The 27,852-nt window shown below is 40.4% G+C and overlaps 2 protein-coding genes across 6 annotated transcripts; one reads left to right on the plus strand and one right to left on the minus strand.

The window, feature by feature from the left end:
- Nucleotides 1-4,773: 4,773 nt before the first annotated feature.
- Srsf5 (serine and arginine rich splicing factor 5) lies at nucleotides 4,774-9,794 on the plus strand. Of its 5 annotated transcripts, none has more exons than XM_005322838.5 (8): nucleotides 4,774-4,932; nucleotides 5,841-5,985; nucleotides 6,295-6,365; nucleotides 6,477-6,575; nucleotides 6,858-6,927; nucleotides 8,149-8,222; nucleotides 8,753-8,863; nucleotides 8,972-9,794. In XM_005322838.5, the coding sequence occupies exons 2-8, from the start codon at nucleotides 5,860-5,862 to the stop codon at nucleotides 9,231-9,233; spliced, it is 813 nt and encodes a 270-aa protein (XP_005322895.1). In that variant the 5' UTR covers nucleotides 4,774-4,932; nucleotides 5,841-5,859; the 3' UTR covers nucleotides 9,234-9,794. The 5 variants fall into 5 exon arrangements, with proteins under 5 accessions (XP_005322895.1, XP_013212968.1, XP_005322897.1 ...); XM_013357514.4 differs by having other exon boundaries at nucleotides 4,778-4,936; XM_005322840.5 differs by having other exon boundaries at nucleotides 4,778-4,936; nucleotides 8,975-9,794.
- Nucleotides 9,795-11,863: 2,069 nt separating this feature from the next.
- On the minus strand, nucleotides 11,864-27,796 carry Slc10a1 (solute carrier family 10 member 1). The gene is made up of 5 exons (XM_005322843.5): nucleotides 27,307-27,796; nucleotides 17,871-18,081; nucleotides 15,764-15,942; nucleotides 14,283-14,479; nucleotides 11,864-12,447 (listed from the first exon to the last, which is right to left on the minus strand). Exons 1-5 carry the CDS (start codon nucleotides 27,660-27,662, stop codon nucleotides 12,344-12,346), a joined length of 1,047 nt encoding a protein of 348 aa, XP_005322900.2. The 5' UTR covers nucleotides 27,663-27,796; the 3' UTR covers nucleotides 11,864-12,343.
- Between the last annotated feature and the right edge of the window lie 56 nt (nucleotides 27,797-27,852).

Below are 27,852 nucleotides of genomic sequence, written 5' to 3' on the forward strand. Positions count from 1 at the left end.
TCATATATGAATACACCACCAGTGAAACTCCACATCAGGTAAAACCACAAGAATGGGATACTAATTAGATTAATTTATACTCCATGTATGTATAATATACATTCTAAAACTTTTCGTATATATCTAAAAAAAAAAGAAGAAAATGCAAAAATAAATAAATAAAACAGCATCACCTCAAAAGTTGAGAAATGCAAGGTGGTACAATGTTACACTGGCTACTATCTCACTAGGCAATAGTAATTTTTCAGTTCCATTTTAATCTCATAAGACCACCCTCATATAGGTGATCTGTAGTTGACTGAAATGAAACAAATGTTGCATGATTATAGTGGGTTCACCAATGTTTTAAACATCGTGCAGATATTTAAAATAACAGGAAAAAAAAAAACCAGTATGTAAGAAGACAAGAAGTCAGATATGTAGGGGTGAATCTGAGTTAAAAAACAGAACATTTTTAAAACCCATAAAATTCTAAGAGAAATTATTTCAGGATATTTATTCTCTTGAAAAATCTTCAGAATCATAGCTGGAATAAAAAAAACAACACTTTTTCTTACTGCTGGTTTTTGGGGTAGTAAAAACTTTAAGCATCTGATGATATCTAGATTTTCAGAAAAACAGAATAGCTGGTCAGAATGAATATTTTTCTAGGCATGTAGTACTATGAGGTTAAGTAGAAAAGCAATTGACCCTTGATTATGATACCTTAGTCATAAATATAATAAAACAGAGAGACATGGAAAATGTGCACAATTTTTATAAACTAGGCCTCATAATGTCAAATTACATATAGGAGGATGATTCATATATTAAAAACACAATTGTGCTTGTAGCAAAACACTAAAGGAAAATTTAAAAAATGCTAAGTAGTTACTGCTTAGGAGTTAAGAATAGGGATGACATTTTTTAAAAATATATTTTTTAGTTGTAGTTGGACACAATACCTTTGTTTTATTTATTTATTTTTAATGTGGTGCTGAGGATCGAACCCAGTGCCTCTCATGTGCTAGGCAAGTGCTCTACCACTAAGCCACAACCCCAGCCCCTAGGGATGACTTTTTAAAATGGCACATGTACGTTTTTAAAAACTGATGATGTATTATTTTGTATTGAAAAAAAATATTAAGTCTCAGAAAAAAAAATGAGAAGATAATATAGCAAAGTATAGTCAGAAGTTGATTTGGTGAGATAGACTTGGGAGTGTTTTCCTCTTTTAATTATCCTTCCTATAATGAGTATTTTTCTTTTCGTAATTGATATAAAAATAAGTATCAAAACCTGTTTTCCTGCTTCTAATTTTATTATCTGACCTAGAGATTTGGGTGGAGCACTCATAAAGCAGTGTAAAGCCTAGGAATCAGTTCAGGGGGTTGGCATAAGCTTTTTTCTTTTTCTTTTCTTTTTTTTTTGTGGTATTGGGAATAAAACACCAGGGCTTATGCATGCCAGACAAGCACTGAGCCATGTTCCCCTTCAGCAAATCCTTTTTTGTTAAAGGGCCAGAGAGTAAATATTTTAGGCTTGGTCTCTGTCACAACTACCCAGCTCTGACACTGTAATGCAACAATAGATGTAAACAACAAGAAAATGGATAAAAGTGGCTGTGTTCTGAGCAAACTTTATAGTTACTGACTTTTAAAGTTGCTGACTTTTAAATTTCTGTCGCAAGGGGTCAAAATTGCCATGTATGCAGTCAAGGGGGAGAAATAAAGGATGTCCACACTTTTTTGCCCCTTTCGATGCTTTATTCACTCAAATTGCTTAATATAATTTCACTCCATAGGTTCTTAATCAAGATAACAATTCTTAATGCTAGGCACTGCAATAGACATAATCAATTCATAGCAAACAATTCAAGATTAACTCTAAGCACTGCAAACACACTTAATCATGACAGACTAGTGACAGACATTCCCTCTGCAGGATAAGTTCAAAAGTCTCAAGCCTTAGGCTTTAAGTCCAGCAGATGCACACTTACTCAGACCTGTCCGGAACCAAGGCAGGCTTTTTCTGGCGTGGAGTGGACAACCGGTTGAGGAGAAGGTCTTAGGGAGGAGTTGCAGCTCTCACCAGGGTTCAGACAAGGTGGCGGTAGAGTTTGAGAGAGGAGAGGATCACACAGAGAATCAGGAAAACGATGACAAGTGATGGGATATCAGTCCAGGTCCTCATCAGGCTCTCCAGCTTGAGTGCATCCTTGTTTTGGCTGGCTGAATCCCTGTTCATTTGCTCTATTTTTTATACTAAATTTGGGGGCTTTTGACCCCCCTTTCAATCCTTATCAGTTACCACTGGATTTCTCCATGACGTCATTTACCCTGGGGTCAGAAATATCTGGTCTGGTGGTCTCCACCCTGATCTTCTCACCTTTCCCTCTTATAAGGCAAGGATAGCCTGCCAGAAGCTTCACTCAGGGTGAGAAGAAATACCTTGTCTGAGGCCATCCTGGAAGGCTCTGTTTAGGTGGGCCTAATGAGACTGGAGTTTTTAAGATGAAGTTGCTTAGGCTCAGGCCTAAGGCCATCCTCAAAGTTTCATATATTTTTCATGTATTGCCCAATATTATTCTTGTTTCGACACCCCCCCACCCCGCCCACATTAAAAGGTGTAAAAATCATTCTCAGATCTTTTAAGAAGCTGAAGGCCACAAGCTATAATTGTGGACTCCTGAATTAGATGAGTTAAATCAGGATTGTGAGGAATGAAACATCAGCAATGCTGAAAGTCCCCAACAGACATGGACAATAAACTTTGTGTTTATTTTAATCTGTAATATCTCTGCATCTTTTTTCCTTAGCTAAAGATTTGCTATTTAGTTGGATGTTTTTGGAAAAGGCTGCCAAGCCTTTTTTTATGGAAACGTTAACAGAGGATCAGGGCAACCTGGAAAAAATGGTCATGTAAATACAGACCTATAAATATTGAGTTGTTCCTGTACTAGGCATTTCTGGGACAAGGAAGAACATATATTTTAATATAAGTCAGTGATGAGAAAATTTTAGGGGTATAAACAGAATACTCTAAGATCATATAAACAGATAAGTAATTCTGTTCATGGAAGATGATTGTGTTTATTGGAGAAACTGGTAAGAAACAATCTGATAGGAAGACTTGAAAGTCTTCATGGAAAAAAACAAACACTACAGAAGACAGTATTCTATGGTTAATATTAATCATAATATTAATACCACTAAGGAAACATTACTTTTTGTAGGACTCACAAACTTTTTAAGAGTTAATAAATCAAGAAAAAGAGTTTATATAAAGATTTAGTCCTTAGGGCTGGGGATGTAGCTCAGCAGTAGAGCACTTCCCTAGCATGCCTAAGGAACTAGTTCAATCTCCAGCACTGGGGGGAAAAAAGTCCTAAAGAAAATCACACCATCATGAACTGAAAGTAGCAACTTTTTTTCATAGTGCACAGCACCATCTTTCATGTTCTCATCCCCAGAAAACCTCTTCCAGATTACCTTCTCTTGTTGAAGCAAAAGTAATAGGTAGTCAGTAAAATCATAAGTAATTGTTTCCAGTCAACATAAAATATAGAAATTAATAAAAAACTGTTTTCCTCATTTCTTTAAATATGCAGAAACCATGTAATGTAATCAAATTTGTTTGAGAACAATTTGTGTATTATAAAATGTTAATGTTTATTAGGCTAACATCTAAAGGTTAATTTTTTTCTTTTAATTTAATAAACACTTATTTTAAATAGATCCTTAACTTCTTTACACTATAGATAAGTAACTACAACTTTGCTGTGTACTCACTGAGGCTCTTTTTATTTGTATATATAACTGTGAATGGAGCTCATCCATACAAACTATCCTAGTACCTAAGGGCCCCTTGGGTGAGAGTAAGAATTAGTTGCTCTCCTCTTTCCTGAACTACTTTTATTTATGGCAATGTAACTGTAGCTACAAGTATACAATCCTAGATTCTGGGCACTTTTCAAAAATGGGATTCATTAAGTTCCACCTAAACGTAACCGTAACCTTTTCACCATCGTTCTCATTATGCCTAAGTGTCTAGGCTTACCTTCCAACCTTATTGGGGAAACGCTGGAGTTAAGGATGTGGAGGGCTTTTTCACACCAAGAAACCTCAATATTCTGTTTCGGAAGAACTGTCGACTTTGATGTGTTATATTACAGAAACCCGAACTGGGAGGATTAACCAAATAGCCCTTGGGTTTAAAAGCAGTTTGAAACCTCTTCTGGTCAGCCAGCTCAGTTCCAAAGTGGTGGGTAGAAATTTGTCTTTCGTTAATTCAATATGGCCTTCTTGCTGCAGTTCCAATTTCAATGTTTCATCAAGAAAAACCTTCCATTCCATTTAGAAAAATATTTCAGACTTCTCAGTACAGCTAAACCACCTGCCCGCGGCATTTACATGCCATCCAGGTGCACCCTTGCTCAGCAAAGGGACGGAGAAGTGCAGGTGTTTTTGCAAAAACCTAGATTTCTTTTACCCAGGTACCTTAAGGATACGTAAGAAAAACTTTAGGTTTTTCAAAAGGGCTGTCAATTCGTCAGGATCTTTTTATTCGGGACGACAAACAGAACTCTACATCCCCAGAGGAGCGAACGTTTCCCGGCTCCGGCCGCGCCCGGGCTAGTTCCCGCCCCAAGCCCCACCCACCGGGATTGAGGGTCGCTCTCTGGGTCACTGTAAGGAAGCTCCCGCCCCGCGGAAACTTCCTGCCCCGCGGAAACTTCCGTCCCTGGATCCAACGGGCTGCACTCTCCAAATCCCAGGGGCGGCCCCGGAAGTGACGCAGGGACGCGCCTTCCATTTTGTGGAACGCCAGAGCTGCTAAGTGCGTCAGTTGTCGAGAGACGTAGACGAGTTAAGTCCTGGTCTGCGGGGAGGCAGACGACTCCGTCGCAGACTACGGACCTCTCTGGGTCTCAGCTGCCAAAGATCCTGTCCGGTAGGTGAGTGGCTCACTTTGAGGGCAAGGCTTCTCGGATCGAGGCTTCTTCATGGCCGCTCAGGTCGCGAGTGGCTGGGGCTGCTCTCTTTGCGGAGGACGGCGTCTAATGAGCGCAGTTGATTGAGGTGGGCGCTGGGGCACGTCTCCCTTTTGGTATTGTTGGAGGGGTACTGAAGGTGGAAGGGCGGTCATGGTTCTAGTCGGTTTTACTGAGGGATTGCGCGCCCCTCCTGCTACTATTTGTCTTCATTACCCCGATCCTTCCTGTAGTGGGTCAGGGCGCCGTTAGGCCTTCTAGCAGGGTCTGCCTTTTCCCTGGGTACCGTTAGGCCTTCCCGTGAGTTGGCCCAGGGACTCCGGCATAGCGGTACCAGACGATGGGGAGCGAGAAGGGAATTTGGCTCACGCGCCTCTCCCCTGTCGCTTACTGTGCGGCCGCCATTTTGTGCTGCCTAGTACCCGCCTGCTGCCGTCTGCGCAGGCTCAGCTGTGGCGTCGCGAGATTCCGGCTTCCACCCCCCGCTGTGACGCTCCTGGGTGGTGGCTACGCTTGCGCGGCCGGTCGCCATTGGGCTGGCCTTGTGGAGGGCGGGGTCGGCTCCGCCCGCACTTCTCGGCCTTTCCTAACTGCGGCAGATGGGAGGGGGCCCAGGAGCTGGGAGATTGTGCGGCTGCGCAGTTCAAGAAGTGGCAGTGGGCGTTGCGGTTGCTGCGGTCTGGGATCAGGGAGGGGGGGCCCCGATCGTGTTGGCAGGCGAGGTTTAATTTTTGTCTACGAGGGACCTGGCCTAATTAGAGGCAATCTTGTTTATAACATCCATAGGTAAACATTCTTATTTGAGTCATATGTTTGATCTCTTGGCCACTAATTGGTATTATTTCGATTGAATTATTTTTATTAACAGGAAATACTAGCCGGACATCATGAGTGGCTGTCGAGTGTTCATCGGGAGGCTAAACCCAGCGGCCAGGGAGAAAGATGTGGAAAGATTCTTCAAGGGTTATGGACGGATCAGAGATATTGATCTGAAAAGAGGTTTTGGTTTTGTGGTAAGTATTTAGAACTAGGTGAATTATCTGTTAAATAGTAGGTGAAGGTTTTTATTACTACTGTTTTCACTCATAATGAACCCAGGTAGAATGCTTGTTTTAGGAAATGTTATACGCTTTTTTATTTTAAGAAATAAAACATCCTAATTGCTGTCTGGCTGAAAGCCACTCCCAGTCACCCCTTGGTTAGGTTTATTTGTATTGTTAGGTTAAGATTATGCTTCCCATCCTGTCTTAGTATCTTTGATGCTTTAAATATGTTGTAGAATGCACATTTAAAGCTCTGTTTCTCTTATGCTTAAATTTTAGGAATTTGAGGATCCCAGGGATGCAGATGATGCTGTATATGAACTTGATGGGAAAGAACTTTGCAGTGAAAGGTGAGAATCTTAGTTTTATAATTGGCCCTGGAAAATAGCAGCTGGAATATTCTTTGAGCTTGAGTATATATAAATGGAGGGTTTTATTTATTTATTTATTTATTTCTTTAGGGTTACTATTGAACATGCTAGGGCACGATCCCGAGGTGGAAGAGGTAGAGGACGCTACTCTGACCGTTTTAGTAGTCGCAGACCTCGAAATGATAGACGGTATGTGGTGGTTGATTGGCTTCTTTGAACAGTTACTATAGGGGCAGTATTTACCTTTGGGGAAGCATTAGCCATAAATGCTCTGGGACTTCTTTTCAGTCTGTGTTAAAGTGCTACTTCAGATTGATGAGTAATGAATCGTAGAATAACACTTTATAATCATTTGAATAATTTGTCATGTCTGATTGTTTGAACTTGTCCTGAGTTGAACACAAGAAATGCATTTGTCATGCACATTAACATTGCATTTCTTCTGTTGTGAATACTCATTTTTTTCCTCAGAAATGCTCCACCTGTAAGAACAGAAAATCGACTTATAGTTGAGAATTTATCCTCAAGAGTCAGCTGGCAGGTTTGTTGAATTACAGTTTTGAGTTATTTTAATGTGGCTTTTTTTAAAAAATAAAGTTAATGGGTAATTAATTTTTATTAATGTTTTATTAAAAGTAGTTTTATCTTTAATTAAATTAATGGATTTAATTTGTAATTTTAAATTTTAATTAAAAGTAACTGGGGGATATTTCAAATTTTAATATGTGATCAAATGTAAATGTTTTGAGGATATTTTTTCTTGTTTTTTAAAATCAATTTTAACCAAATATTAAACCCTTTATTTGCCAGCCTATCTGTGTCGTTGGCCTTATGACGAGGAGTGCCTGTGGGTTATCCTAATCGTTGTCTTGGTCACTCTTGGTTGGGCCTGGTTGACTTTGCCAGTCAGCTCCTACAGTGATCAGTTGGCCACCTCTAGATCTGTGTTTGCCGGTCTAGACGTAATCGGTGCACTTATTGAAGTGCCAGGTTGCAGCGATCCCAGAGCGTTGATAACGTGATCTGATCCCTAAGTTGAGAGCTGTCTTCCTGTAACGCTTCCGAATAAGAGGTCCTGGTCGAAAAGAGTTGAAAGATACGAAATTAGGTGGTCGTTGGAATCCTGATCGCAGTAAAGTGGTCCTTGGTAACTGCACAAGAGTAGAACATGTCTGCATCGCCAGTAGTCTGCTAATAGGGAGGGCTGTGCGATTAAAGGCTTCCATCGATTGGGTAGTATCCTTCAAGTGGGTGGCGAAGAGCCAGTCGGGCATATGTCATGAAGGTTTCTCCGACCGATTAATGGTTTGCTGCTTGACTAGCCTAGGGAAATATTAATAAAGGTAAAGTAAACTTTTTTAATGACATATGGGGCACAAAATAACTGGTGTCTTGTAAATGTTCTGTTAAATATAAAACTTCTACTTAGTCTTTACTTTAAAAATATGTACTGTTTCTTTTTTGTTTTTGTTTTTGTTTCTTGTTTGTTTTTTTTCCTTTTGTACTGAGCTCAATATAGACTAATACTACTTTAATGTTAAAAATCTGAATTTCCTCTAGCATTTTGCTTACAAGCAATATGCTATTTGTTTATTTCGTGCCCTGACATAATTTTTGAATTCTGATAGAATACAAGTGTGGTATATGCCATGTTTGTACTTTATCTAACAACTTCTCTTTCAGTAGTCTTGTTTTTATACCATGTGGTTGTTTGTGTGTCACTTTTCCTTTTCTTTGCTTGACACAATTGTCTTATGTTAAGGATCTCAAAGATTTCATGAGACAAGCTGGGGAAGTAACCTTTGCGGATGCACATCGACCTAAATTAAATGAAGGGTGAGTATGTACTAGAGATTTTGTGAAAGTCTTTTGAAATATCCTGAAAGATTTTACTGTGAACATGTTTGAGAACTTATATAATTTGTTCATGCTCTATTCGGATGGTTCTCCATCTGGGGCAGTTTTGCTCCCCAGGGGAGAATTTCTGGAGACAGGTTTGGTTGTCACAACTGGTTGAGAGTGCTAAAGACCTCTAAACTGTAGAGGCCAGGCATGCTGTGAAACATGCAAAGAGTTTTCTGGCTCAGAATATCAGCAGTGCCAAAACTTTGCTACGCTATTGTCTGTCAGAAATTAGACCTAGGGGCGGGGATTGTGGCTTAGCAGTAGAGTGCATGCCAAGCACATGCAAGGCCCTGGAATAAATATATTTTTTTCAACTACAACTAAAAAGTAAATATTGGAAAAAAAAAAAAGACCTAACATAGGAATAGCAAAGTGTAACAGAGTAACTACTACTTACCTAGGTTGCTATATATAGTGCATGCGGCTATGGGGGTTTTTAAGATTTTTTTTCTTCATTTTAGGGTGGTTGAATTTGCCTCTTATGGTGATTTAAAGAATGCTATTGAAAAACTTTCTGGAAAGGAAATAAATGGGAGAAAAATCAAATTAATTGAAGGCAGCAAAAGGCACAGGTATCTTTAATATTTTTTAAGTCATAAAGTTTTACTTAATGGGTTTGTTAGGGTGTGTCATGAAGGCTCATTCCCCACTTTCTTTCCCCTTTCTTGCACTTTTCATAGTAGGTCAAGAAGCAGGTCTCGATCAAGGACCAGGAGTTCCTCTAGGTCACGGAGCCGATCTCGTTCCCGTAGTCGCAAGTCTTACAGCCGGTCAAGAAGCAGGAGCCGGAGCAGGAGCAAGTCTCGTTCAGTTAGTAGGTCTCCTGTGCCTGAGAAGAGCCAGAAACGTGGTTCTTCAAGTAGATCTAAGTCTCCAGCATCTGTGGATCGCCAGAGGTCCCGGTCCCGGTCCAGGTCCAGATCAGTTGACAGTGGCAATTAAACTGTAAATAACTTGCCCTGGGGGCCTTTTTTTAAAACAAACAAACAAACAAAACACAAATTCCCAAACCATACTTGCTAAAAATTCTGGTAAGTATGTGCTTTTCTGTGGGGGTGGGATTTGGAGGGGGGTTGGGCTGGGCTGGATATCTTTGTAGATGTGGACCACCAAGGGGTTGTTGAAAACTAATTGTATTAAATGTCTTTTGATAAGCCTTCTGCTCACATTTTTGTGAATGTCTGAAGTATATATATAGTTTGTGTATATTGACAGAGCTCTTTTATAACTAAAGCAAATTTAATTTTTTTGTACTAGAAAAATTGAACATTTTAGTTCTTGGTTATTCAAATATGTTAATTCAGAATTAGTTTAATGCCTCAATTAAACTAATTAATAGCTTTGGACACTTAAAAGAGCTCTAAATTTGCTTGTATATAAAGGCTTAATTTGAGTTTTCCTTGTTAGGGTCAAGGGTGTCCTCCCATCCACCCCATTAACAGCTGCAGGACACAGACACATTAAAGCAGCTGTTTGTTATTGATAATAAAATATTATAAAACACGTTTTGTCTTGTTTGTCTGAAGAAGTCATATATTACTTACTTTTTCCACTCTTTTCTGTGTGAAATGTTTTAAGACATAATACATTTAGAATCCTGGAGTAGTATAATATGGGGTTTTTTAAATAGTATTTTTAAACATTTCCAGGCTAGTTTAAAAAGTCAATGAACTATTTAAATAAGTGATTATTTAGTTATTTAAATAAGTGATTTAATCTTGTGTGTATTCCTTCATGCTTTTCCTTTGTTGCTTGACTATTTGCATTTGTTTCTTATGCTAACAGTTTTACGAGGATAATGTATTTGGGGAGCAAATTATAAAATCTAATGCCTGCCTTAAAGGTTTTAGTGCATAGAGATGGTCAGAGATGATAGAAAGCTTATCAGTCAACATGAACATTTAGTTCTGAAACATTGCTGTACAAGTGTAGGGGGAAATAATAGTGAAAACTGCTTAAAGGCCAACATCCCTTCTATTTTAAAATGTTGGGCACTTTACCTGAACCCTCAGACTCCTAAGTATAGGAAATGAGCTTTATTCTAGTATGGTCAGAGATTTAGTTTTAAGGTTTTTGGGTGCTAGGCTAGACACATATTTGGGGACACAAAAACATCTACTTAACTACAGTAGTAAGTGCTTACCAATATATTCACTGAATCTTAAGATTATAATACCACTCTATCAAGAAATTCAGGAACTTTGTCAACTGATCCAAGTAACTGGTGGTGAAGTATTAAAATCTAGGAAGTGTGGTTTCAGGGACTTCAGAATTTCCTGTTATTTCCTGCCCTTTTCTTTTGGGAAGGTGGAATTAGAAGTAGCAGAGAAAAAAATCAGACTTTGGAATCCCCAGATGTTGGAAGTCAGGAATAGGAATCTACTTTGGGGAATAGGTGTGAAGTTTGGTACCCTTCTCTTCTGGAACATTGAGATGAAAATAATGTTCATTTTTTTAGTAGGCTGAGTCTGGGAAAACATTTGAGGGAACTGGAGTGGAAGCTAAAATTTTGATTTCTGTATACAATTGCAGCCTGAAATAATATCATTTCCTCGCTTGGATTCTTAAGATGTACTTAGGCATTATGGTTAAATGTAATTGGATATTACATGTGTCCCCTCCCACACAGAATTAGAAAGTAGAGGCTTGCTACTTTTAATCTTTACAAGTGTTTGAGGGAATAAAATCTGATTTTAAGGGCTGGGGATGTGGCTCAAGTGGTAGCTGGCTCACCTGGCATGCGTACGGCCTGGGTTAGATCCTCGGCACCACATACAAAGATGATGTGTCTGCCGAGAACTAAAAAAAAAAAATATATTAAAAAAAATTCTCTTTAAAAAAAAAAATCTGATTTTAAAATGGCAGGTAACTGGGTTATTTATGTTCCAAAAAGGGAATTTGAATTTTAAGTTTTATGACTTGAGAAGTCATAAGCAGAGTGAGTGTAATGCTAAAAACAGTTTCAGAATCGGCCTTTATGTGAGGCATGACATTACCTTAGTTTTTTGTGCTTATATTTCTGATCTAATTCTAGAAGACTAATTTGAGGATAATACATTTTAAGTCCAGCCTTAATCTTTTTTAAAAGCCAAACATAACTTCTTGTTTCATTTCTTTGTTCTGGGTAGCTGTGTGTCCTAGGAGGTGTAATCAGCTAGATATAGGTGAGCACTCTACCACTGAGCTCCAGCCTATTGGTTATTAATCTCAATGCTTGTTTTCATTTAATACCCCAAAAGCTTAAGTTTCTTTAGAAAAAAATTATAGTATTTCAAATTTTTCTTCCAATTGGGAAACCATTCTGACAGTAGTTCACAGTGTACCTCCAATGTGGGGGGTTACTTTATTCCACTGATGTGTCATGAGCTGATGGAATAGATTGTTAATGAAGTTCTCTGTTTTTTGACTTCACCTTGTTACAGCTTCTCACTACTGGTGGTCTTCAGATACCTTTCAAATATCCACATTTCATTGTGTGAATGCTATTTTGAGTTTGCTTTGTTTTGCATTTTATGTCCACTTTTCCATGCTTGGTGTCACGACTATTCTCACGAAATATAATCCAAAAGATATCAAAGAGAAAGGAAATATGATCTTTTATATTAGAACTTTTGTAGTGTACAAATTCTGCAGTGTTCTTGAACATTTATTTCCTTTTGGGTCAAAAAACTTAGAGATTTGAGTATTTGATTAATGGGTAAAACAGGCCATTTATTGATTAGCCCAGAAATGGAGCTTTATATGCTAATTAGGCACTGTGTTCAGAGGTCTAGGGCAAAAGGCAGATTATTTTTTGCCTTCATAGAGTTTATAGTCACTGAATAAGTCATTTTTTTTACCAGTACAAGCAGGGGATAGGCGAGTCTTCTTTTGACCTGCAGACCAAACCTTGATTCTGCTGAAGTGAATCTTCTCTTTGCAAGAAATGAGGTGGTTTGGAAGTGCTAGAGAAAGACAAGCCTGGTGTTTGTTTTGTTTTTGCTGCTCTGTAGTTGAGCACACTGGCTTTCTCAGTTGCCATCTGCCCAGAATCCAGGCTGCCAAGGGAAGGGCTAGGCTGTGCAAGGGGTGCACTCTTCCCCTTTGTGGACGCCATTTTCCTGAGCTCTTGAAATTGCTTCTTTTGTTGCAGCTGTATAGATCAGTTTTGTTTTCTCTGTAAAATCAGAAAGGATTTAAGGGATGGTTGGGAGTACAATAATAATAAACGTTCATTTTGGAAAATAATACTTAGTACTGCTAGAGTTTGTTTATAATCATTTTTAATTTGACCTCTCATGATTCAAACTCAGAGGAAAGATTAGCTTTTTCCTCAGTCTTCCTAATGGTGGGTAGGTACTTACTAGTGATGGAATATCAAGATTTCATTTCTTCACCTCTAGCAACTTTGAACATAAAATAACAGGGGAGGTGGGTTTATGTCAGTAAGAATGGTTTGCATTCTGGAAGTAACAGGGCAGGGAAGAAGAGCTTTAGGGAAATCTGACCAGGTCTTTTTGTCTCATTACTATTAAGGGTATAGGGTTCAATAACACAAGTCTTTTTGTGACAGATTATTTACTCTGAGAAGAGCTGCTTGAGGCTATTAGCTCCAAAGAGAAAGTACCATTGGGGTCATCTTCCCAAGGTATACTGTGAGGAAGTTTCTTGAATATATAGACTATTGCCCCTTTAAGGGCATCCTAGTCCTTTCTTAAACTAAAACTTTTAAGTCTTAATTTCATTCATATAGTTGTTTTTTTTTTTTCTTTTTTGTACTTGGAATTGAATTCTGGGGCACTTGACCGCTGAGCCACATACCCATACCTATTTTGTATTTGACAGGGTCTCAATTGTGTCGTGGCTCTCTGGCTTTGAACTCGATCCTCTTGCCTCAGCCTGAAGCTGCTGAGATTACAGGCGTGTACCACCACGCCTGGCTCTCCCATACATTTTTTGGCAAGGTGGTTATCTTATTGGGCAAAAAAATCTTGAGTTGTCAAACTTAAGATTGTTTTTCTACAACTCCACAGTAGTTTTGGACCAATGCTGATAAATGGTTCTGTGGTATGGTCAGCCCCCCTCCCCCTTTTTGGCTGTTTGAAAAACAAAGGTTATATCTTAAGCTAAATGCAAAGGGAGAGAATCTGCATTTGCTAGTATGTAATATGAATTTTACCAGGGAAAGTTGAGTACTCTCCTCAGGTACCAAGCCCCAGGGCAAGAAAAATTTTTGATGAGAGAAATGAGGCAGGAGAATGAATTGGGTAAGTTATTGGAAAAAAAGTATAGTGATGTTTAGGGTAAAATAAATGAGATGTGTTATAAAGCAAGGTTGAGTTTTCTGCTTTAAAGATATATTTGTAGGCCAGGATTCTAGTTCAGTTTTAGAAGTTTGCTTAACATGTAATTAGAACCTAGCATGGGAGTGGGGTGGCATTTAGGATTAAAATGCACACCAGGAGGAGATTCTGGGATTTTATTTTTTTTGGAGGTAGTGCTCTGAACAGGTGCCATGTTATCCAGTAGTAATCAGATTAAAGTATAAATTGTATTAAGTTTATTGTGATGGTTACTGTTTAACAGGCTTGCACTTACTGTGTAACCAGAGTTGATGGGTTCTGGATATAAGGGCTGCATTGCTTTAATGTGTTTTTCCCACATGGGGGTACCAGTGGTACAAAGGGTTCTGGTCTGGTCCCAGGACCTTGAAAACTCAATCCAAAAAAATACTGAAACTTCTTGAATTCTTGAAATAGACCTTTCACCAAATTATGTCTTACAACTATCTCTGTCCAAAGCAGTTCTGTCCTATTTTCTCATACTGAGAAATGGTCTCCCTGCTTAGATAAAGCAGCCCATGTTGCACATCCAGTTCGGTTTTTCCAGCTAGAAGGCAGGCAGAGCATGCAGTTAATGGAAGCTACGTTGACTCCTAAAAGTTGCTGCTAGGAATGTGTTGAAGTCTCTGTTCCTATATAGGAGCAGAACTTGATGGGGGTTGATACTCACCCTTGGGAGGGTTGAATTTTTTGTAGCACCGGAAGACAATAATGAAGAGAAGCCCTTCACCAAGCTGGAAAATCATGTAGAGGAGAGGAAAGAAGAAAAGTGGCCCAATGACTTCAGGGGGAAAGGTCACGTTGAGGATGGTGGAACAGAGTTGAATGTTTTGGAATCCTGTCTCCATGCTGATGGTGCGTCTGCACCTATGAAGGAGAAGACGACAAAACAACTGTATTCACTCATAAGGGACATGAGGGCATGACTTTGGTTGTTCTCTCCCACTCCCAGATAACTGGGACCCTTTGCAATCTGATGGAAATCAGATATGTAGGGTGCATATTGATTTAAGAAAAATCAAATTGATGTGTCTGACCCAATCTGTGGAGGATGGTGCCTAAAAGATTCATTTAAGTTTTTAAGTACACACTGCTTTTGCAGGATTGCCAAATTTAAGTTTGGAGAAATCACCTTGCTGGTGAGGGATGAGAGGAAGTTTTGAGTTGGTATCATTCACTGGCTTGTTAGGTCAAGTCTAGGTCAGTTACATTTTCAATAGGTCATGGAAAAGTTTGTCTGAAATGCCTCGAGTTTTGCCTGGTTCCCAAGTTTGTGGCTTAGCATCTTTAAAACAAATACCCTAACTCAGGAAGATATTTTTCCACTTTTGCTTTCCATTTTACAGATTAGAGAATGGATGTTTACATATAATGAATACACATTTTCAAATTTATTGAATTCCAAGTGTTTTAAAATAGTCACAAAATCACATTTTTTTTTTTTAAATGAGGGAGGCTACTGTAATGACATTTTAGTATGTGGCCATTTACTGTGATCTGCTTTGAGAAAATTGATGTCACTGGTCATTGATGGCCTTTTGGTTTGTGTTGCATCTATAGTGATTTGTTAGTATAGCTTTTTAAATGGATAATTATTTTTTAATATTTACTTTTTAGTTGTAGTTGGACACAATACTTTTATTTATGTGGTGCTGAGAAACCCAGCCCTTGCATGTGCTAGGTGAGCGCTCTACTGATGAGCCACAACCCCAGATCCTGGGTATTTTTAAAATTCTATAATTTTTTTTTGTGTGTGTGTGTTGGGGTATGTGCGCTAGTAATGATTACATTCCTTCATAAGCATTTGTTCCCAGGGCTGCTAAAATGAGGGAAAGTCACTATAATATGTTGAATTGGGTGTCCTTGTTCCCAGTTACCCCAGGCCATTACTCTCTAGGGAATTCAGTAAGAGGTGGAATCTAGACTCTGGAGGGAGGGGCACTTAGCCATTTTGTGTTGCTGTTTGGATGATAGATGCATTTGGTGTCTAGGTTTAACTTAGGCCTCTAACCCATTCAGTAATTCTCCTGTTTGATACTTGTTTCTCAGTCCAGGGCTCTTTGGTGACTTTGAACATACAGCTAGGAAAATTCTTTGCCCAGATCCTTTCTTGTTGTACCAGGGATTGAACCCAGGGGCTCTAATACCTACCGTGCTTTGAGACAGAAGAGAGCAGAGAGAAGGTAGCCTAGCAGGAAGCCAATAAAAGGCATCAGGGAGGAGACTGTCAGCAGGTGTGGTGTCATGGCATACATGATGCTCTTCCCTGTGTTGATGATGGAGAGGGCTGTGACGGCCACGCTGAATAAGAGAGAGATTATCATCCCTCCCTGGACAGAGGACAAGAAAAAAAGTCATTGTGGGAGATAAGGATGGGGATTAGGAATGAAAAAGCATTTTTTACTAGAATATTGATATTTGAAGTGGAAAGGGGGAATATGAAAGATCTGTTTATTTTTAGACTTAACAATAGTTTGAATACTTGGAAAACAGAAACTTGACTAATAACTCTAATAAAACTCAGCTACAAATCTCTTTTTTGACCCAGCTCTGGATGGCAGGTTTTCAATGAATGGCTATAGTTTTGAGGACTTTTCAGGTCTCCTATAAAGTGGGTGGAGGGCCCATAGCTATTACTTCCAAGATTCCTCTGAGGGCAAGTGACATGTGATCTGTGACCATAGTACTGCTATAAATTCTCTGAGGTTTTACTCACTTCACTCTTCATCTATCGTATTCCTGAAATGCTGGGAGTACATACACCACCACCTTTCCCCAGACTCCCTTTGGCTTCTTAAGTCAGTCAACTTGGCCTTAGTGCCTTCTGAACTCAGAGTTCTCCCAATCTTAGCTAAATCCTACTTTTCTTTATGGTCTGGCTAAAGCCCCTCTCCTCCAAGATGCCCCTATGAGCACTCCAGCTCTGAAAAATCATATCTCCTTACATTCTTCCAGTACCTGTTCTTATGCAGTTGTTGAATTTTAATTTTTAGTTGTAGTTTGAAACAATACCCTTATTTTATTTATTTTTATGTGGTGCTGAGGATTGAACCTAGGGTCTCGCACATGCTAGGTGAGCGCTCTACCGCCGAGCCACATCCCTAGCCTGAATTTTTTTTTTTTAAAGAGAGAGGAGAGAGAGAGAATTTTTTTTTTTAATATTTATTTCTTAGTTCTCGGTGGACAGAACATCTTTGTTGGTATGTGGTGCTGAGGATTGAACCTGGGCCGCACACATGCCAGACGAGCGCGCTACCGCCTGAGCCACATTCCCAGCCCTGAATTTTTTTTTTTTTTTAACATTTTTCAGTTGTAGGTGAACACAATATATTTTATTTTTAATGTGGTGTTGAGGATCAAACCCAGTGCCTCACGCATGCTAGGCAAGCACTCTACGTCTGAGCCACAACCCCAGTCCCCATTTGTTGAATCTTATTTCTCTTGTGTTACTTTGTACAAATATCAAATTATGAAGACTGTCTTCAGAATATGCAGCATAAACTAGCATCTAGTAGGTAAGAGGAGCATAATGTAAATTTATTAAAATAATGGTTATGCCTTATACTTTTTTATTTTTTTGGTCTTCTAACTTTAAAAGTATTCGTGGGTACCTTATGATCCCATGAAATAAGAGTACCAAGCTTTTTTTTTTTTCCCCACCCTTTTTTTGTGTACCAGGGATTGAACCCAGGGGTACTAATGACAGAGCGGCATCCCCACCCTTTTTAATTTTTTGAGATAGTCTTGCTAAGTTGCTCAGGCTGCCCTTGAACTTGCAATCTTCTTGCCTCAGCCTCCCAAGCCACTGGGATAACCTGTGTGTGCCACTACACCTGGTTCCACCCCCTTACCCTACTTTTTTATAAGGAAACTCCTTGTTTGCATGAGTCTCTCTCAAAAGTCCATGCGTGAAAAGCTTGGTCCCTAGGATGGTACAAATGGGAAGTGCTGTGGACATATAGGAAGTAGGGCATTATGGGAGATCCTTAGGTCATTGTGAATATACTCTTGAAGGGGACTGGAAACCTGGTCCATGTTTATGTGTGTTCTCTTTTCCACACCCACATTCTTCCTGTCACAAAATGTAAGCACTTGCTCCAACATTACTCATGCCATGACAAGCCACCCTCACTGGAGGACAGGGGGCTACCTGATCTTGGACTTGAGTCTATAGAACTGTGACCCGAAATAAACTGCTTTACTCCATAAGTAGCTTTGTGTGGTGGTGTTTCTTTCCCATGTTGTCCCACATTCTTACCTTCATAATATAAGGCACATATTTTGGCCGTTTAGATTTGAGGATGATTCCTATGGTGCAGGGGATGAGAACCATGATCAATGATATTATAATGCCCTTATAGGGCACCTTATCCTCCAGGCTGCCATCATAGATCCCTTTGGAGTAGATATACAAGAGGAGAGGCATCATTCCCAGGGCAACGAAGGTGGAGCAGGTGGTCATCACGATGCTGGGTGGAAGAGATGAAAAGAATCTGTTAACAGGCTTGTAGAATGTTGGCTATGTGCTCAGCACTATGCTAAGTGCTTACAGTTCATTTCCTTAAGCAGTAAACATACTATCTCTTTGGCTTTTAGGGAAGCTGATGACTAGAAAAAAATTGTGACTTGCCTCAACTCAAATAATGACAGGTAGAGTTTGAATCCAGATCAATGCAACTACATTTGTCCTATGTGCTTCACTGAGAAAGGGGTCATACCAACCCTATCTATAATAGGAATTCTTGCTTTGAGCATCCACCATATGCACAATCCATTTTGAGTATAGCTGATTTCCATCACCCTGACTATAGCATATAGGATCATGGAGTAGCAATCTGGTACAGTTGTTATAGGCTTAGAGCTAGGGAATAGCTGGATAAGAGTAGCTTTGTCCAACAGAAAATATGGATCAACAAGTGCACTTTACCTGTTGGGGAATGTGAGACAGTGGTCTTTGGGAATAGGTGACATGGGAATAGAGGCAAAAAAAATATAATATATATATATATATATATATATATAATGATTAGAAGGCTATAAGAAATAGAAGCAAATCAAAAACTATAATTTGAAGGTCTATACTAGTGGAGCAAGAGAAGAGGCCCCCATCACTCAGGTTAAAAAGAATTTCATAGATGCAGAGCTAACAACAAAATTCAGTGTTTTAAAAAAATTTATTATAGTAGCAACAAGGGAAATTCCCAACTCTATAGTAAACATTAAACTTGATGGTGACAGCAATCTGTATACGGGGTAAAGTTGGGAGTTCATAACCCACTTGAATCAAACTGTGAAAGATGATGTATTAAGAACTGTGTAATGTTTTGAACGACCAACAATAAAAAAAAAAATAATAAAAAAAAAAAATAAAAAAAAAAAACTTGATGGTGAAATAAGGACTTAATATCACAAAAAGGAAAAAAGCAACAGTATTATCACTTTTTAAATTATACTATATATAGACCCTCTCTGGCACAGCAAAACAAATAGAATAGGGATGGGAAAAGAAGAAACAAAACTTTTATTAATATTTTGTCAATAACAGGATTATTCATAGAGAAAAATTTCCATTGTAACTAGCAAGAGAATCCAAAGGTTCTAAATACATTCATAATATTAAAAAATGGGACCCAAGATACTAATAACAAATAGGTAATTTTTTAAAAATGCCATTAATCAAATGGAGTTCACATTACCTGTACTCTCCTATCACCAAGCTAATCTCATCAAAATTCTAAAATGTGCTGGCTTTTTCGCCATGAGGTAGGACAGACCACACTCCCATCCTAGGAAGGAATTGTTCAGCTGGTTACCCCTCTCAAAAGGAGTATCACTGTAATGTCCCAGCTACTTTTTAAAGATAAAACTGACATCCTACATGAACAACAAAAGAGCCAGCCTACTTGAATGTTTATGTACTATAATCTGCCGCGACCCCTCGCCAGCAAGGAGGACACGACACAGGATTCTTCTTTCAGCAGTTTATTCAGGCCTTTACTTATGTGTCTCTGGAAGCTTCTTCTTCTCTAACCCACACCCCCCAGCCTAATAAAGCATACCAAGCCCCAATGCAAAGCCGTCACGTGGACCTTTCTCATAGGGTGTTTTATAGCTACGTGCCATCTCTCCCAAAATAAGGAGTTGTTTATCACAGGCCATGGCGCTTATCAGCGCCATCTTGTAATGACGACCATGGTCCCCTGACACGGCTCACCACAATAATCAACATTAGCCTGACCAATAGTGGTCACTGAACAATCCACTAAAAATGGTAATAATTGTCAAGTACTGCTAAGATATTAACTATTGCTTTTCTTTTTTCAATCAATTTTTTTTAATTTTTATTTTTTTTTAGTTTTCAGCGGACACAACATCTTTGTTGGTATGTGGTGCTGAGGATCGAACCCGGGCCGCATGCATGCCAGGCGAGCGCGCTACCGCTTGAGCCACATCCCCAGCCCTAACTATCGCTTTTCTAAGAAGAAAAGTATCCCTTTTCTTTATTCTTTGGTATCTACAAACAGCATCAAGGCTAATGGTTTTCACTTAGTCCTCTTTACATTGCTGCCCTTATTCATCTTCTCCTCTATTTCTTTATAGTCTAGAGCTAAGATTCATTTTATTACTGCCCTTCCCCTATGTCTATTTCTGAGAAGTCTAGCTGTCCCTCATTCTGCTACGGCCTCACATGGCCAGGTCATGGCCCCAGGTATTCTGCTGAAGAGGTCCCAGCTAAAGGCCAAAGGCTTACAATGGCCAGCAAGGCCCTACCTGGTGGGCACCCACACCCCACTTACTTCCCAATGGCACCTTCTATTCACTCGCCTGCTCCAGGCTCCCTGGCCTCTTTGGGCTTCTCAAACAAGACCTTCAACCTCTTGTTTAAGACCATTAAACCTTTATTTTCCTTTGTCTAAAAATTTTCACCCCCTACATCCTAAGGCCAACTCTCTTACTCCTGGCAAGGCTTTGCCCAGACACTCTCAGTGAAGCTCCCTGACCCCTAACCAAGCTTTTTAAAATTTCCACCACCCACACCCATCCCTTTTACCTAACTCTATTTGTTCTTTCCCCATAGCACTCTTTGACTTCTATTTTACTTGTTTACTATGCTTATTGTTTATTTTCTGGTCTCTCTCCTCTATTATGTAAGCTCACAAGGGCTGGGCCTTGGTCTGTTGTTTATAGATGTATCCCCTAGAACAATTCCTGCCTCAGGGAATATTTGTTGTTTAATGACTATGAAAGTCAGGGCTTGGTTAGTTTTATGTTGATCCAAGTGACAGACTGAAGACCTCAGAAAGCCTTTAGGGCGAGGCAGGCATGTGGGAGTAGATGGGCCACAGGTCCTGGACACTGGGGGAGTATTTACCTGGGAGATGACTGAGGTGGGCATTGCTCCAACCGAGTTTCTGAAAATCCTATTGGTTGCTTTTTGTTTGAGATGGGCTTCATTATAGTACTCTCTCAGTCTCCCCATTTTTTCAACTACACTTTTCAACTGTTCACCCATTCTTTTCTCTCTCTTGCCTCAGCTTCTTCCCTGTTCTGGAACTCATTTCAAATTAGATCTACCAAATGTTAAAGCTGAAAGAAACCAAAGAAGACATCACTTACATGTTTAGTGTGGAACTAAAACTTGCTTTGGGGGACTTTTTTATCCCTGACCTTCTCACTGAACAAATATTATTACTAATAAAATTCCTCCAAGTACAAAAAAAAATGCCATTAATCATATTCACAAAAACGAAATACTTAGATCTAAAAGAGATATAAGATCTATTTTTTTGAGATATAAGGTCTTTATAGAAGAAATAAAACTTCATAGATATGAAAAAGACCTAAGGCAAAGAAAAGCTACACCATATTTGTTGTTGGGGAAGATTCAATATAAGGGGCTAAGGCTGTAGCTCAGTGGTAAAGTGCTTGCCTCCTATGTGTGAGGCACTGGGTTCAATCCTCAGCACCACATAAAAATAAATAAAGATACTGTGTGTTCATCTACAACTAAAAAAAAAACATTTAAAAAAAGATTCAATATAAAAATGGATTCTAAATTTCTGTGTAAAGATTATGCAAATCAAAATTCACCCAATTTTATTTTTGAGGGGTTGGTACTGAGGATTGAACTCAGCCATTCTACCACTGAGCTATATTCCCAGTTCTTTTTCTAGGTTTACTTTTTAATTTGAGGCAGGCAGGATTTAAGTTATTGGGTTTGGCCTTAAACTTTCAATCCTACTGCCTCAGCCTCGCTAGTTGCTGGGATTACAGGATTGAGCCACCATGCCCAACTCAAGAAATTTTTTAGTAAACTTGAAAGCTGATTATAAAATTCAGGTGAAAACATAAAAGGCAGCTGGGTGCAGTGGTACACACCTAATCCCAGCAATTTAGGAGGCTGAGGCTCACAAGTTCAAGGCCACGAGGCCCTGTCTCAAAAAATAAAAAGGGTAGGGATATGGCTCAGTTGTAAAATGTCCCTGGATTCAATCCCCAGTAAGGGGTGGGGGGAGTAAAAAGCTCAGAGTAGTTAGCATTTTCAAGAATAATGTATGGAGGTGCTGGGGTCATAGCTCCATGGTAGAATACTAGGCAAGCACTTGGGAGGGACTGGGTTTGATCCTCAGCACCACATAAAAAATACAGTAAAAATGTATTGTGTCCATCTACATCTAAAAAATTTTTTAAAAAAGAATAGGTGGACAACATTTGAGATATCAAGACAATTTGATTGTAATTAGGAAAATGTGGTAGTGAGGCAAGGCTAGCCATATTAACCAATAAGAGATTCCAAATACAAACTTATGATATGTAATGAGAGAGGTGGCATTATATAATTACTGGGAAAAAATTCAGTGGTGCTGGGAATTTATTCATGTGAAAAGACAGATCACATCACACATAAAAATAAATTCTAGGTTGATTGAAGATCTCCACATGAAAAGGAAAAATTGAAAACTTTTCAAAGAAATTTAGAGAACCTTTGTCACTTTGCAGATAGCATAGGCAGTTCCTTAAACTCAGAAATTTAAACGATCAAGAAAAAATAAAAATGGTAAATTTGACTAAGTTAGAGTAAGCAATCTTTTTAAGACATCAAGCCTCAAACAGTGAATAGACTTTCACCATATATAAATGACTTTGATAGTTTAAAAATACACTAAAACAATCCTATAGATAAACAAGCAAAGCCCATAACATTTCCAGAAGAGGTACACAAACGGCCAATAAATACATGGAAAGCTGCCAGGTCTCCCATGAAATCAAATTTAAAATCACCGTGATCAATTTCATACTCCTCAGTTGGCAATACTTAAAACGTCTGACAATTCCAAACATAAAGATAGGAACAAACAGGGATCCTAATGAAGTACGAAGTGAAGCAATTACATTTGCTGTAGAATTGTGAGTCCTCAGCCCAGCATCAGTCTAGCTTTTATTACATATCTTCTCACCTGGGAGCAAGGGACCATCCACAAGACTGTCCACCGAAGCAGTGGATGAAATCAGCAGACATGTCTGACTACAGAATGGATCAACTCAAGCAAATTTAAATGCAATAGTTATTTCACATACATGCCTGTTTCTCAAAACAAGTTGTCAAATGATGACAGTTAATATAAAATTTAAAACATGCAAATACAGCAGTATATTTTATTTATGGATATCTAACATGTGATAAAGATCCCAGGAAATGCAGAACACTAAATCCCAGCAGGTGTTTCCTTTGGAGAACAAGGGAATGAGATGGGGGAGGGACATGTGGTGACTTCAGTGCTGGCTTTTGATTTTTGTAAAAAAACAACTTGCAACTTGTGTGTTTGCTTTGCTTTCCTAGAGTAGAGAAGTCATGCTTACTTTGGCTTGGTGTGTCAGATTTTGAAGTTTGCTCTGGGACATGCCGTACCTTATCTCACGGCATCCTCTTCTCTTATTTCATGGTATGTGGGAGTCATGTTCCCAGACCCTGGGGTACTTCATCCATGTGCACAGTGACTGGGGGCTAGTCAGAGACATCCATCTCCTAACCTGCTGATTTCTGTAACTGTTGTGATCCTCAGTTTATCTTGAGGGACACGGTTGGGAGATAACTTCCAGATTCTAGTTTCCATAATGATAACACTGTGGCCTGGCTGCCTCTTGGTTTATCTTTTTCCTTTCTGCTTCCGCTCTCAGAGCACTGCATAGTCCCTGCTTTGGATATCTGTACACCATGTTTGAGAATCTGGTTTTGAGCACCTGTCTATGGAGAGCTCAGAGGCAGAAGCTGAGGGAGATGTGAGGGGACCCACCAGTCCTATGGTGAAGAGGGAAACTTTCAGGAACCCCAGTGGCTTCCATCTTGTCTTGGTTAGTCTTCTACATTATGGGAATCCTTGGCTTGTGCCTAAGCCTGCTGCCCCACCGCCATTTGCTCTAGTTTCCTCTGTGGGCCCTGTGGGATGAGGGAAGCAGTTGAGCTTGAGGGACAGCAAGGGTAGTCCAAAGAGACCTGTTCCTGCTGACATTCTCTTCTCTGTTCTGCACAAACCAATGTCACTTCAACTTGGAGGGCGTTTTCTCTTGCCTGTGTGACCTCCAGGAAGAAGCTGTATGGAGGAATTCACCTGATGGCCTAAGTCTCTTGTGACAGCAGGCTGCTTCAGACTCACCCCAGCTGGAGGCAGAATAACCAGGAGAGAAACCTGGACTGGTTCTATATGCAACTTTCCACAATTTGGGGGAAACCTATGGCAGTTTTCCAGACTTCGGATTCCTCATGTGTAAACCTCTAAGTGGGACACAGTAATGTTGGGCTGAGTGAGTGCTCTCAAATTGGGTTTTGGAGCTACATTTGGTCCTTAGACATATATTGTTTAGTTTCAGACAAATTTGAATAAGTTGCTGATGTTTAAAAATTTGAAGATTCCACATAAAATGGAGATTCTACCTTCTCTTGAAAAGCAGGAAGTTGTGACAGCAGTAGGTTCAGCTCCCATAGGCTTACATCTGAGCAGAGGGGCCTATGCCTTTGAGGCTGGCAGGCCATGAACCATCTTGTTTATGAATACGCTGGCTCTGAAGATATTTGAGTCAAAGCACAGGCCCTGGAGCCACCCAGACTTTCAATAAATGTTTTATCCATAGGCCAGATCTAAGACTCAAGTTTCCTCATCTTTATATGTGGCTATTAGAGCAGCCCCACCCAGGCATTGAGCATATCATGTACTTATCCAGTGTCTAGTGCAGATTTTTATTTTATTCTTAATATCATTGTCATTATAATACATGTAACAATACGTCCCGGATGAACTCAAATTGAAATTTGAAGTCTGGCAGCAAGTAATGGCAGATGGCAATATTCATGCTCCACCAGTGAGGTCTAAGGCATGGTTTAATGAGCATGTGAGGTTTGTTTATGGACAAGGGACTTTATGACAGAAGGTGGCAGTCCCAGAGGAGTGTTATCTCTCCTGGGGTCTAGGGAGAAGTGACAGTCTCAGGTGCCTGGGCAAGGAGGCTGAGCAGGAAAGCAGATGGGTCATGTTCTTGAGTCACTAGAGGCTTGTCGTGGTGGAGGTCTCAAACCACGGAAGTGCAGGTATTGGTGGAAGGCCTCATTAGCATGGTTGATGAGGCTGGGACATCTGGTCACTTACATTTTTAAAAACTTGTCCATTGTCCTTCACACTGTCACCTCTGCTTTGCTTCTTCCACAGACACATCAATCCCTCTGAGCAGCTTTCCCTGACATCTGATTTTTGCATTCTTTTTAAAGTATTTAAGGTATAATAGTCTGGGTTTCTTGGAACACAGATGCTGCAGCAAGTTTTGTTCATAGGCCAGATCAAAGACCCATCAGCTTGTTTTGCTGCAGGAAGGTTTCCATTAGGTGGAGGGAAGAAATTTTCTCATAGTGAGGTTGTTGAACATCAAAATATATTCCCAAGGGATCCTGTACAAGCTGAATTCCTAGTGTCTCTCTCCCTATCCACTACCTCAGGGAAGGTTGAATCTTGTGGTAGAGAGCCCGGGGCTTCTCAGAGTGCAGGTCTTGGTAAACCCCAACTCTTGCTTTAGGCTTTTTTATTTAATCTGTCCCAAAGAGGGCTGGGGGTGTAGATCAGTGGTAGAGCACTTGCCTAGCATACCCAAAGCCCCAGCACTGCTAAAATTAAATAAATAATAATTTAAAAATCTGTCCCATAGACTAAGGGGACATAGTTCAGTTGGTAGTTCACGTGAACAGCCCTGGGTTTGATTTCCAGCACAGCAACAACAACAAAAAAATCAAAAATCCAACTGCTGCAGCGTCACTTTGTACTACCTGGAGGGAATTTTTTTTACTTGGTTAGTTTTTTTGTTTTTTAGTAGTGAGGACTGAACCCAGGGCGTTGTATACACTCGGCAAGAACTCTACCACTGAGCTATACCCCAGTCCAACTTGGTTAGTTTTCTTAGTAAAGTTCAGCTGAGGGGAGGGTGCTCACAGACACAAGCAGGTGGATTTTGTCTGGCATTGGATAATGTCTCCACTGAAGACTGAATCAGAGGAAATTGGCTCGAGAGTCAGACTTAGATAAAAGAGAGAGCTTCTGCTGATGAGCTTTGTTGACCCAGCTCAGTCTTGTGGTCTGAGATGGCCTCCTCTGGAAGGTGCCTAAGGCTAGAGTCTCACCTGTTTGGAAGGACAGGTACTCCCAGCCCCCTTGTGCCTTCTAAGAGAGGGCTCCTGCTGACTTCTGTTCAGTCTGCTTTGGGCCACAAATGCTGCTTGTCTTCCCCTACCAGTGAGGTTGAGGTGGGGCCTGCCATAACCTGGGCAGGCTTGGGGGAGTCACATTCTACCATACCTGGTTGTGCCTTTGCCTGGAAGCATCGATGCATCTGATAGGGAGATGAGGGATTCCATTCTTTCCTTCCTTCCTTCCTTCCTTCCTCCCTCCCTCCCTCCCTTCCCTCTTCCTTCCCTCCATCCCTCCCTCCCTCCTTTCTTTCTTTCTTGTGTTGGTACTGGGGATTGAACCCAGAGGTGCTCTCCTACTGAGCTACATCCCCAGCCCTTCTATTTGTTTTTATTTGAGACAGGGTCTGAAGTTGGCCTTGAACTTGAGATCCTCCTGACTCAGCCTCTGGAGTTCTGACATTACAGGTGTGTCTCCCCATGCTCAGCTTCTGGGTTGATGGATCTTTAAAAGAAGATATCTCAGATGCTCAGACACTTGGAAACACCTTTGGAATTCTTGTCTACTCTACAGGAATTTGAGGTGCTTATTTGGTTCCAAGTCACCTTGAAATCCCTGGCAATATTTGGAACCCATCACACCTCCTTTCAGATCTTCTGTTTCAGAGTCGACAACAACCCCCCACACCCAGTTAGGTTGGTAAAGTTCTACAGAGGCTCTTTGGTAGAAATCAGTGCTCCTTTAAGGCAATCCTTGTGTCCCACTTGAGATACCTCTGGGAGTGCAGAGGTCTCAGAATAATCCTCGACCAGCTGGCCCCTTTGGCCTGGTGCTTAAACCAAGGTGGTCCCCAGTCCCTTCCCTGAACCCAGCATAAGCTCTTGGCAATAAATGCCATGACCCTCCCCCCAACATCCACAGCCCCCACTCCCTCCCTTTCCTGGCTTTACCCAGCTCTTCCCCTTGATTGTGACATTCCTACAGTGGCCCCGTTCCATGATGCTCCCACTTTAGCCCTAGTCCTACCTGAGGTTCATGTCCCCCTTCACAGCCAGACTGAAGATGTTGGACAGGTTCCCTCCAGGTGAGCAGCCACAAATCAGGATTGCCAGTGCCTCAATGTTGTTCAACTGGAAGACCTTCCCCAGCACAAAAGCAGTGAGGGGCATGATGCCATACTGGGCCACCATGGCGATGGCCAGCCCCTTAGGCTTCAACAAGTGAGCCTTGATCTTGCTGAACTCCATGGTGCAGCCCAGAGAGAGCATGATGACAAGCAGCATGAGCACCAGGATGATGCTCAGTGCCAGGTCCGTGGGGCGCTTGCCAAAGTTGGGCGGCAGGGAGAAGTTGAAGGGAACAGACACATTGTGCACCTCCATCCTTCTGGGAGGCAGCGGAAAACCACCCTTGTTCCACTGATGCCTCCCTTCCTTGTTCAGTCCTTGTTGGATGCCTTCTTTAATCCCTTCTCAGGACAGAGTTTCTGAACAAAATATAGCTCTGGGCAAATAGAAAGATGATGCAACTAGTGGACCTGTTTCCTGGTAGTGGCCTTAAAGGGAAGCGAGC

This window comes from Ictidomys tridecemlineatus, chromosome 5 (genome assembly GCF_052094955.1).
Source record: "Ictidomys tridecemlineatus isolate mIctTri1 chromosome 5, mIctTri1.hap1, whole genome shotgun sequence".
In the NCBI taxonomy this organism is placed as follows: domain Eukaryota; kingdom Metazoa; phylum Chordata; class Mammalia; order Rodentia; family Sciuridae; genus Ictidomys; species Ictidomys tridecemlineatus.